Raw genomic sequence first — 12,095 nt, forward strand, 5'->3', positions numbered from 1 at the left:
TCAGCCATTGTTATCTTAGAATTCCTAAATAGGTATTTTTTGAAATGCTTTAAAAACGTAAATATGGCTACATGTAGATTCATTATAGGGGGCAAGCTGGAACCATAATTGTGGCTAAGAATCACACATAGTGGTGGTGTACTTGCTCTCTTCCAGTCCTTTGACACCATCAAAGTAAAAAAACAAGACAAAACAAAAAAGTTGTTGTTTATAATATGGATTAATAATGATTTCTTGGAAATTCCTGAAGGACTGGTATAATGAATAAGAAGCATTCTAGCCTGAGAATGACTTACTTGATAACCTCCAATGAAAGCAGATAATGGGAAAAGGAGAGGGGATGTTACACTAGTTGTATACCAACGGAACTTATCTTTTGTAGAAATGCATGTGAGGATGTGGGACAACTGCACTGCAAAAGAAAGGACTTGGGAAATTAATCAAAACAATCAGAATCACAGTGTGGTTCTGATTATGGAAACATGTGGTTAGCTAGAAAGAAATTTGTGTTCCCCTCTTTCCTCTTTCTTCTAGGAAATAGAAGTCTGTCTTTCCATCAGGCACCGTTCTGGAACATACTGTTATTCATATTCATTAAAATTGAATAGTTGCTTTCAGTTTAGACCTTTGGAGTTTATATCCCTATGATTAAAGTTTCCAGTGGTTTCATCTAATGTTTCTTTCTGCAGCTCAGATGTCTAGAATTGCCCATGCAAAACTGAATCTTATTTAAGGGAGATAATAGTAGTCTTCAGGCATACATACACACACGGCAGATTACAATGAATAAATCCCATGCAAAGTTCCAGGTCAAGATTTTTAATTGCTGCTTCTATGAAAACAGTGTGCATACCAGTGGGACTGTTTTCTTTTATAGGTGTAGTCATCTTTTCCTTTTTTTTTCCCCAGTGTGAATGGAAGATGTGGAAGATTTCTTTCACACATGCTCTTTAAGTGTGAAAAGAAAGCTGAAAGATGTATGACTCTATGTACAAAGCACTGGGGAGAGACTGGTAATACTTTACAATTCCTGGTTCTCCTGTGCCTTCCAAAATAATGTGGTCCAGCAGCTTGCCTGGGGACTGGTCCAGCCCATGAACTGCTTCTGTTTGGCTTGCTGCCATCTCCCAAAGGAGGCAAACAGAGGATGCAGTGGCCATAAATATTTTCTTCACAGCCAAAACTATCCATTCGGGCCTTCAGTTTGCTCAACCCAGAAAACATGAGAGCTCAGTTTCCACCAAATGAGCAGCATAGATGCCCAAAGGGAGGGGAGAAGAGATCACCTCTCCTCTGCACACATGGAATCATAGAATCATAGTGTTGGAAGGGACCTCTGGAGATCATCTAGTCCAACCCCCCTGCCAGAGCAGGGTCACCTAAAGCAGGTTACACAGGAACGCGTCCAGACATGGCCCTTCCCTGAGCAGCCAGGATATGTCATCAACACCAATCCTGCAGTTGCATCCGCATTAGCAATCCTGTTCAGGAGTGTATTTTTGAAGCAAGTCTCCTGTTCATACTCCTTGCTGCTTGACTTGCATTGGAGAGAGTTCTTGGAGGATATGAAATGGGTTTCTTTGGATTAAACTAAACTAGGAAACATGCTACAGGACTATACCTAGCATGTCCCAAGCACTAATGCACATTTGGTCTACAGAATCAGGCTAGAGCTAAGGTGAGGTAAAAACCTCTCAAGTGCATTTGGGGTTGACATGACATACTCACCACCACCTGTTTCATTATTCAGATCTTCTCCTTTTGCCCCAGACTACTTGTTAATACAGACATAGCCTATTCTGGCTGTTGGGAGAACAGTCCCAAAACTGTTAACCATGTGCCACTTTACAGTGAGAACTAGGGCTACCTGTATTGCTAAGGACTTTCTTTGTATTGACTGACACTTATGGTCTCTTTGTGCCTTGTGGCATAACAGGGCCATCACCCAGCAGTAAATATCACGCAGGAAATCCCAGCCACATGCTCACAATCTTTACTTGTACAATAGATGTCATGGAATTGAATGGAGCATTTGAGTTGCTCCATGAAGGAAAGGAAGGGAACGTAGCTAGCAGCAATAAGGGAGAGATGTGTTGATTAGCTTCTTCCAAAACCAGCATGACACCCTTTGGTATTTCCTAACAGCAGTGTCATCAGGACGAGTATACTGCCACCAAGAGGAGGGCCACGAAGATGATGAGAGGGCTGGAGCACTTATGCTATGAGGACAGGCTGAGAGAGTCGGGGTTGTTCAGCCTGGAAAAGAGAAGGCTCCGAGGAGACCTTATAGAAGCCTTCTAGGGGGCCTACAGGAAGGATGGGGAGGGACTCTTTATGAGGGAGTGTTATGATAGGACACGGAGTAACTGAAAGAGGGGAGATTTAGATTGGATATGAGGAAGAAATTCTTTCCTGTGAGGGTGGTGAGACACTGGAACAAGTTGCCCAGAGAAGTTGTGGATGCCCCATCCCTGGAAGTGTTCAAGGCCAGGCTGGATGAGGCTTTGAGCAACCTGGTCTAGTGGGAGGTGTCCCTGCCCAGGGCCGGGGGGTTGGAACTAGATGATCTTTAAGGTCCCTTCCAACCCAAACCATTCTGTGATTCTGTAAAAATCAAATTTGTCTGCTCTCCCATGCTGAAAAGACTTCTGATACTTTTCAACACAGAAGGAGAAGATAAGGGGAGAGAAGAGGTGAAAGGACAGGTGATTCAGGTGCTTGGAATCACATATATCTTTCCATTCGGTTTGTATTAATTTAGGGTCCTGATTTCATGTGCTCTGATTAGCATCTCAGTTGCTTGGAATGCATGGTGTTGCATTAATTTTTGGCAAATATCACTCGCATATGCTTATGTGATCCATGCAAAGTAGCACTTCCTCAGAAACTCCTCTTCCTTTAAAGAAGAGTATTCACCAGAAAGGAAACAGTCAGTCATATTTCATAGTGCACACTAGTGTTTCTAAGGATGTAGTGAGAATTATTACAGAGAATTCTCACCAACCTGTAGAAAGGCTTTGTTGACTAACAAAGCTCAACAAAGGTATTGGGAACAATTCTTTTAACTGCAGCTTCTTCTCAAGGGGAAGATTTGTGTCTGGGTTTCACCAGCAGGTTTAGCTATAGAGTGTTTGTTTCAAAACAGGTGCCCTGATTTCAGTGCAATTTGAAAAGCAATTTCCTTGAGAAAATGCGATATATAGAATGCATCACAATCTATCTTTTTTTTGTAAAACAATTCAAGAAAAGAAAATCTCTGAATTCAATCCGCTTTATGTTGTTCTTGGCAAACTCCAAAAAAATACATATACTTGATCCAAATTCTTACTCTAAAAATAACTCATAATAATGTGTCATTTGCCTCCTGCCTACACCTCTTGTTAGATCCTAAAATATCAAAATATTAAACTAACACAGACAGCAGGACAAATCCCATTTATGTTTGACAAGCATGGTTTAAATAGTTACTAGCTATGGATCTGCTTACAAGGAAAATTTGACATGGTTTTGCAGCAGAATCTGTCAACTAAATAGCTCTTCTTTTTAAGTCCAATTTTATTCTAGTTTTGAGTACTGGGGCTTTCCCATGAATGCAGTCCCATATTATAATAGGTTTATTAGCTGCAAATGTTCTTCTCCTATAAAAACAACCCAGGCAATTAACCTATTGATATCCCTGAACTTTCTATGGCAACACAGTACTTCGATATATGTGACCCTTTCCTATCATATCAAAGTAGTAAATCCTTTTGATCAAAAATTGTACATAATAGAAGCAAAACTAGAGGGTGGGGTGGGGAAAGACAAATGCTTCCTAGAAGCAAGTTATCTCACCCTTATCTTGTATCTCAACATAGCAGAGCTGAAAAGGTTCATTGTAAAACCTTGAAGCTCATCTATTTGCTTTTTATTCTGACTTGCAGTGGCTCAGTCAGTTTTACAGGGGTAACACTGCTTTACACCGACAGGAGGAAATTGGTCCTGTACATATTTTAGAGAAAAAAAATCCATGCATGGTGAAGAAACACAGTGAATATTTTGTCAATGTGGATGCATACAGAAAGGAAATGTTCCAGAGACAACTATTTGAAATAGTCACCAACATACAGTGATAAAACAAAACTAAAACACAGCAACCCAGACCTCATCCAGCATTTGCAATGGAGTCTGAAATGGAAATTAGCCTTTTCAAAAGAGCTGAACAGCCTTATTCACCAGTTTAAGAATAATCTGTTTGACTAATTTATTTATCTTTAAGCCTTCTTCTACATTTCATTTTATTACTTTTTATAATATGAAGGGTATAAAATACATGTCTAAACAGAAGCATCATAAGGTGTCACAGACACAGCAATTTAGAAATTGAGAGGACCATCTGCATAAGATCAAAGAGAGCTGGCTTCCAGATCAGATGTAAGCAGTGAAGTCTAGTCATATAATATCTAATGTGTTCCCTTGCCTTCTGTAGCTGGAAAATGTTAATATTGAAGTCTCAGAAATAATTCCTCAGAAAGAGAAATGTCATGCAGAGTGTTGGCATTTACTGGTACAGTGATGTCACTGCTGGATGGATCACTCTTGTCAGATATTATTTACTTTGTGCTGCACAAAAAAATGGAGCATTCGAAACTTCTGGTATACTACATCCACTTAACTGGTTTCTTCTTCTAGTTCATAGTCTTTTCTTCAAGCACAGCAAGCTTGGTATGCTTCTCAAAATAAACAGAAATCTACATCAGAAAGGACCACAGTTTAGAGCTATACAGAAAGAAAATGAGGAAAAAGCATAACATAACAAAATATCTGTTTTATTTCTGTGGCTTTCCAAAATACTTATCCAACAATGACAGCAAATATATCAACCAGACTAGTTTCCTTTGATGGTGACTGGAAGATGTGGAATAATATGGCTTCATAGCTCTTTCTGTAGCAAAGAAACCAAGAAGTGGGCCAAGCCAGACCAACTGGTACAGATATAGGTGCAGCTACATGCATGACACATCCTGACAGTGTCGGGGTGAGATGTGGAAATGCAACCACCTCTTTTGCATGCTGTTTCCTGTGCAAAAGAAATGCAAGTGCTCAGGCAGAAACCACTGCATTCTCTGAGTTAGCTGGTGGTCTAGCTGATTAGCAGACCATGCATCCATAAACAGTCTTTGTGATTTTAATTCTTGTACAGGAACATATTTGCACTTTGCTGTTTTTCCCCCAAAGCTGTTTCTGCACAAATTGAATACGATGCTCATGCTGTCACTCCTTTTTCTTTCAGTATGATTCAGCTGAGCAGGATACATGGGATTTATCTACAGTCATGTCTCCATTAACATAATCTCAGTCAAATGAGTAGCCTTAATTCTTGCATCAGCATTAGTGACACACATTCCCTACAGATATAACTGCTCTGCTGATCATCAAAATGTTATCTGTGTGTGAAAAAAGCACCCGGTTACAAAGCAAAGAGATACCTTTTACATGACCTTCATGAGTGCTAGCCTATCTGTCTGGAGAATGGTTTGATACCAAAAAGTATCCTGGCAAATTCTAGGTGCTTGATTAAAATCAAGGTCCAAGAACCTCCATATGGACCAGGATTTCTGCTGGTGAAATATAGGTTACTGCTGGGAAAAATTGGTAAATGGAGATCCAGAGCTGAGAATTTGAAGTGAAAAGTGAAAAGCAAAGTAGGTTTTGAGCCAGTAACAGTTAGTAAGTTAGTCTCAGAAATACAATTACTGAGCATCTAAGTGATACACAGTAATGATGTCTACAAACTGAACTATAAAGACAGAAGAGGAAGAGAGAAGCCTTGGTGGTTTGGTGGGTAAAGGTTATCTTTTCTATTCCTACCCTGAACTCTGTGTCCATATAAAATCCAAAACAGGTTTTTTTCTCCATGGCTTTCCATGGTTGATGTAGCCAGTTTTCCAGGGTTTCTGGTAGGTCATGGCTTTGTAGTCCTCTGACTGAGTGGGCTGACTGATTAGATCCAAGGGGCCAAAACTGATACTCATGGCTACAAATGAGTATGTGGTGGAGTTGTGAAGTTTTATTACTTCAGTGCAAAAGCTCTGACTGAATTTATCTAAATGTTCGGCAATTGTCATATGGATAGTGGTTCTGTAGTTAATTGATTATTAAATATGTAACAGCAAATTCAAAACCTAAATTTGATTGCTGAATTGAAATAAAGAGGAAATATAATTTTGCATTAAGGAACAAGTTCAATGCAGCTTTGAATGTGAGGTTGCCTTAGATTTATTTATAAATCAGTAAGTGCATATGAACTATTTAAATACCTTTTGATTGCCAACTTGTATAGGTAGGCTTTGATTTCAAAGGCAGTCTGGGCTTTCCTATAACAAGAAAGGCAGGAAATACAGTTTGAATAGTAAACAAGCCTCAGTGGGATCAAAGCATTAACCATTCTCTGTGTCTCTTCAATTACCACTAATAGTTTGAGCTACTGCAGTCACATAACAGATCATGTAATTACCTGCTTTGGGAGGCACTTCCTGTATGTTACCATGTTTAAAAACATGCTTATGTACACAAACACCAAAAGACGGGCCTCAGAAAATATGAGGTTAGCAATAAGATTGGTTTATTATACGTATAATGAACAACTGTCCACAAGTTCCAAAATGCAACAGAATTTCTTAAAAAACATGAAGTACATTCAATGATGATCTGAGAGACAATAAATAATTTTCAAGCATCGCTATGCTGCCTTAAGTATCTCAGCGCATAGGTGCAAAAAGGGCCTGATTTCCTACAGAGTAAACCCTGACTTTACAGAAAATCAAACAAGCTGTTCTCATTCCTGTACCTTTAAAATCTTGTTTGAATCCAAAAATAGATGCAACTTCACTTGGACTCACGTATAACATAGTAGACTGTTGTGTCAGCTATGTAAAAAAGTGACAGTCTAGGTTTAACATGCCCAACATACCTAATGCACTTTTTGTTTAGTTGCTCTCAAAATCTCTATCATAATACTTCAACACGCATAGGGTTTTTTTTCTAGCAAAACCTAGCACTACCATAGAGTAACTATTTACTGCAAAATTTATTCCAAGATCAGTTTAAATGGAGAAAAGGTCCATTATGTTAGACATTCTTGCATTTGACCATTAGTTACACAGGCTAAATTATGTTGTTTTAATTTATCAGAAAGGAAGATACGTGAGAAGTAAACAGAACACTCTGGTTATGTTAGTCTCCTGTATAGTAATACAGACAGTATTGGCAATGTCTGAAAAGACAGTTGTGTCTTTTGGATAAGACAGAATTCCTCTAACTGTTCAGAAATTTTTAATCAGGTCAGGCTGAGTAACTCAGTAAAGTTCTAAAGGCAGAAATAGCCTAGATGTGTGGTCAGAAATATCAAGAGATCTAATTATTGCATGGCACGGAAAGATTGCTCTCACCTCTGGGATATGACAAAGAGAACACCCTAGCTGGAAGAACTCATGTGGGGTAGGGTAAACGAGACTCTGAACAGCTCTGTTTGGAAGCTGTTCCTGTGAAGCTGTTGGATCTGTGTTGGTTTGACAGTCAATAGTGTCAATATTGTCAATGTATCATAGAATCATAGAATTGTTAGGGTTCGAAGGGACCTTAAAGATCATCTAGTTTCAACCCCCCTGCCATGGGCAGGGACACCTACTACAAGACCAGGTTGCTCAGAGCCCCGTCCAGCCTGGCCTTGAACACTTCCAGGGATGGGGTTTCCACCACCTCTCTGGGCAACCTGTTCCAGTGTCTCACCACCCTCATGGTGAAGAAAATTATTTGTTATTTAATGCCTATCTTTTCATGGACAGTGATATTACTGGTATGCACTCGCAGACTGAGGAAGAATTTCAAGATCCTTTCAAACTTTGTGGAAATGTCCAGTTCAATTGGTTATTACTTCATCACTGGTTGTCCCTTCCCAAAAAGAAAGAATTCAAATATCCTTACCATTCAGACATTAATAATTACTTTTTAGCACCATTTCTTTACACAGCCATGCTCAGTGTCATACTTCCGTTGAATGATTTTTTGATGCTGCTTCCTTTCAGCAAAACGCAAGCATTTTGAGGGCCTCAGGCTAACCCAAAGATGTGGATTCCATAGCTCGGACTAAACTGTCGACTGTTCCTTTGACCTACCGACTTCTTTTGTGACAATCTTTTTGTGCTTGATGCTTATTTTTTCTTGTGTTTACCCTACAGGGCTCTATGAAAACTATCCAACCAATGCAGAACCAGAATGCTGTGATGTCAGATGGGGACTATTATCAGATCATCAATCCAAAGGGACTATAAAAACAAGTGGCTCAACAATGTGTCACAGGACATCGCTCACAGTTTCATCAGCATCAAGACTGTGTAACAGCAGACTTAAACTGTGTGTTCTTGTATTAATTCTCTTACATACAGTACTTACAGTCTCAGCAGCACAGAACTCAACAGGACTGGGCTTTGGAGGCATAACAACTTTGGAAGATAATTCAACCAATGAGGAATAAAAGAAAGGATTCATCCTATATGATAGAAACACAACAGGCCCAAATGACTACAGTCAAAAATAGCAAGGACTGAGTGCTCTACCCTCAGATCTCTTCTTGAATGACCTTTTGGGTAAAATGAAAAGAATGGGCCACTACCCAAACAACAAAGACACATGAACACAGCTTTTTATTGACTAAAAGGCTGTATGGTGACTTAAATTTCTCACACCATTTTATACACTGTGTTTTAATGTTTGGAGTTTCTTTTTGTTTGTTTTTTGCACTTGTTAATACAGGATTTTATTTTTGGGACGGTTTCTCAAAGCTAAATTAAGTCTTTTCTCTGTCGATATATTTCTAGTCATTGTGTGTGTTCATCTGATAGTTCTGTCTTTTATGTCCTGTCAGTTTCTATTAGAGGAATGACTGCTATGATTCCATGACATAGCAAAAAAAAAAACAAAAAAAACACAAAAAAAAAAAAAACAAAAAAACACCAAAAAAACACAAAAAGAACAACAAAACAAAATTTAACAAAAAAAGGCAAAAAAAGGCAAAAAAAAAGCAACCACAAGAAAACCCAAACAAACCTAACTGTCCTCTTACCCATGGGAACCATTCATCTCCTTTCTCCTCCCATCTCCCTTGGCAGACAACGTACATTTGCTTCTGTCTGTGTAATCACAATGAATGGGTACACAGTTCCAGTGTGCCTCTGCCACTGTTGCACAAACCAGTTGACTGAGCAAACCCAAAAGGAGCATGAAGGGGGTTCCTTTTAGCTGAACAAACAAGTGCTCTCCTTACAAGGTGGGATCGGACAGTTAAAAAATGTAAAGAAATATATAACAAACTGTTGTTCCAATACCCATTTTGAAGAAGTCCAGTCCTTTCTCACTGGTCAGTTGAACAGGAGCAGCCTTTTTTAGATATGCTATGTAAAACCAGTTATGCTCAGCAAGTTGAGTAGTTGGGAAACCTTCATATTGGAGGTGAAGGATTGGCATTCATTGTGAATTACTTTTTGAGTTCTCCTGCTGTCACATAACCAGCAGCTTTCCATAAGGAATGGGAGCAAAGAGCTTCCAAAATCCAAGTCTTTTTGTCTCAACAAAATTACACTAGAAGCCTTTCAGCATCTATAATACGAAGTATTTCTTTGGTTTTGATTCCATTGTTTTTCTAATATCTACGTGTTGTTGAAAGTTACTCTAGTTATTAAGGGTGCACAAGAATGTGTTAGCACAGATAAAGAAACTATTTTGTTTTAAATATATAGGACAACCGTTTTCATAAATGTGCAATAAAAACAGTAAAGATATACTAGGATATGAGTAGTCAAGAGAAAAGATTGTAATCTGATTGCTGATTTTTCATTGTTTGGGTGGTTTTTGATTTGTTTACTTTTATTTTTGTGGGAAAATTTCACCTGCTGAGTGTATGAGAATTTGCTTTTTAAAAAGGCTTTTTAGAGTTTACAGTAGAATCAATGGAAGGAAAAGTTAATAAGGGCTGTTTTTAAAAACTTTACATTCCTTCCTATTCTCTAACTACACTTGGAAAGTGCACTTTAGAGATGTTTGCTGTGTAGCTGGGAGATGAAGGAAAACTATAGGAAATGTTCTCTTAGGAAATAAAATATAGTTACCTACTTTCTAGCTATGAAATACCCCTTGATAAATATTAATGTTGTAAGAACATTTAATCACTGGTGCATAATGCGTTTTTGTATACAATTTATGGTCTGTTAAATTCTGGAAAAAAACAAAAGACAACCATACTGCTTAAGCATTTCAAGATGTGCTGTGAAAGCTCAAATATTTTGCAAGAGTATTTGTTTTGATAGTGTTTTACAACAACCCGGACTGAGGAGCCTAAAATGGTCTGTGCAAATATGACAACAAAAAGCACCAGCTAATGCAAAATTCTTCAGCACTGGTTTGTTTCTATAATTCCTCCCTTCCCTTCCTTGCACATGCTATATTTTGTTCAATAAAACATGGTGCTTTTTAGTTATTTTATTTTCCGTTAGAGGCACATGTATTAATTATATTGAATTGATGCAAAAAGTGGGGGAAAATGTAGAAATGCAAATGAAAAAGCCTTAACTAATGGTAGAATGTAGACTTTTGAAAGGACAGAGATGTTACTGAAAAGTGATGGAGCAATAACTGGGCAGTGCTCTGGTACTGTACAACAGCTGATGAGTCACGCTACTGAGAAAGCTCTTACTAGGTGAGCTCTTGTTCAACTGACCTCTTAATTCTAGTAAGCGTACATGGTCAGTAAACAGTTTGTTATAACCTTTATCTACCTCTGCTGTGCAAAGGCCATCCAACATCCATTTCTGTGATGTTCCTCATAGTTTTTTTGTTCACACCATTACTCACTGTCATCTATTTTTGCACTGTACCAATACAGTAGCAAGTCTGGTTCATCCCAGTTGAATTGGCACATGAAGAAGAGTTATTATTTCTGGTTTGCCTCATGGTGAATTAATGTAGAGAGCTATCTTTAAGGCATTTTCTTTCTTCTTTCCTGCTCTTCTTCATCCTTCATCCCTTATTTTTCTATAGAAATGTTTTCAAGTGGTGTCAGTGAAATATATGACTCCTCCACTGCTTGGCTACACTCAGTCACATGTCATACAATATCAGAGAGACATGAGGAAAAACAGTGACAACACCATCACATGCATAAAGTGGCCAAATTAAACTTGGGTAAAATGAAGCAGAAAACAATTACAGACTTTCAGTTATTACACAAATACAAGATGTAATAAATTCCTCCCCCTCTCCCCAGCTGGAGTCAGTGCCTGAAGTTCAATGGTCTGTGAATTTTCTCTGTCATCTTTTTGAGGTCTATTTCTTTAATTTTTGAAACAAAGAGTCATGTTGCAGAGGTGGCTACTGCTGGGGTATCTGTTGCCATTTTCACTCCAGCAGTGTGGTATGCAGCTTCTCTTGGTGGCACCTAGGACATCAGGAGTAGACAAAGACTCTCCTATGAAGTTAAGCAACACGTGATCATGTATGATGCAAAATTCCATTCCATCCATTCTTCATTCGTAATAGTTTTCCTGGCACAAACTTAAGCATGCTTGATATTGTGCACATATTACTTTTTTGCCAGAATAAATTTGCATCTTGCCACTGCTATAACTGCCATCTTGTTCCATTTCTCCTTGTACTGTATGCCTAATACATACATGATAAAGAGCTGGCTTAACAAAGAAGTAATACTAAAATATTTCTGCAAATGACTGATGAGAAGAAAAAGAAAAAATAGAACAATATTTATTTTATGATCATATGGAAGAGAGAACTTTCCCATGTCTTTTATCGTCTTATTTTCTGCAATAGGGAAAATCCAGATTTTGTGTAATATGTTAATACTGCTAAGCCAAATGTCATATAACATAACCAGAGCTATATGTTATTCCTTATTGCATCTGCATTCGGTAATACATTATATTGACGCTTTTCTTTCATTAAAGAGACAGTATCTTTTTTTTGAAAATATAGCAGGTGAAGGCTGTCCTTCTGCACGTCATAATTTAAAGACAAAAACCAACTAAACATTAGAATGAATTTTTAGT

The 12,095-nt window shown here is 38.2% G+C and overlaps 1 protein-coding gene across 1 annotated transcript in view; it reads left to right on the forward strand.

Annotated features, from left to right (window-relative positions):
* Positions 1 to 11,826, forward strand: part of NALF1 (NALCN channel auxiliary factor 1) — a 498,459-nt gene extending 486,633 nt beyond the window's left edge. Inside the window, exon 3 of the mRNA XM_074561761.1 lies at positions 8,220 to 11,826. Coding sequence (XP_074417862.1) covers positions 8,220 to 8,515 — 296 coding nt within the window. The 3' untranslated portion in view covers positions 8,516 to 11,826. The remainder of the gene's footprint in view (positions 1 to 8,219) is intronic.
* Positions 11,827 to 12,095: the final 269 nt, after the last annotated feature.

The sequence above is a fragment of the Larus michahellis genome, chromosome 1, assembly GCF_964199755.1.
Source record: "Larus michahellis chromosome 1, bLarMic1.1, whole genome shotgun sequence".
NCBI classification, from domain to species: domain Eukaryota; kingdom Metazoa; phylum Chordata; class Aves; order Charadriiformes; family Laridae; genus Larus; species Larus michahellis.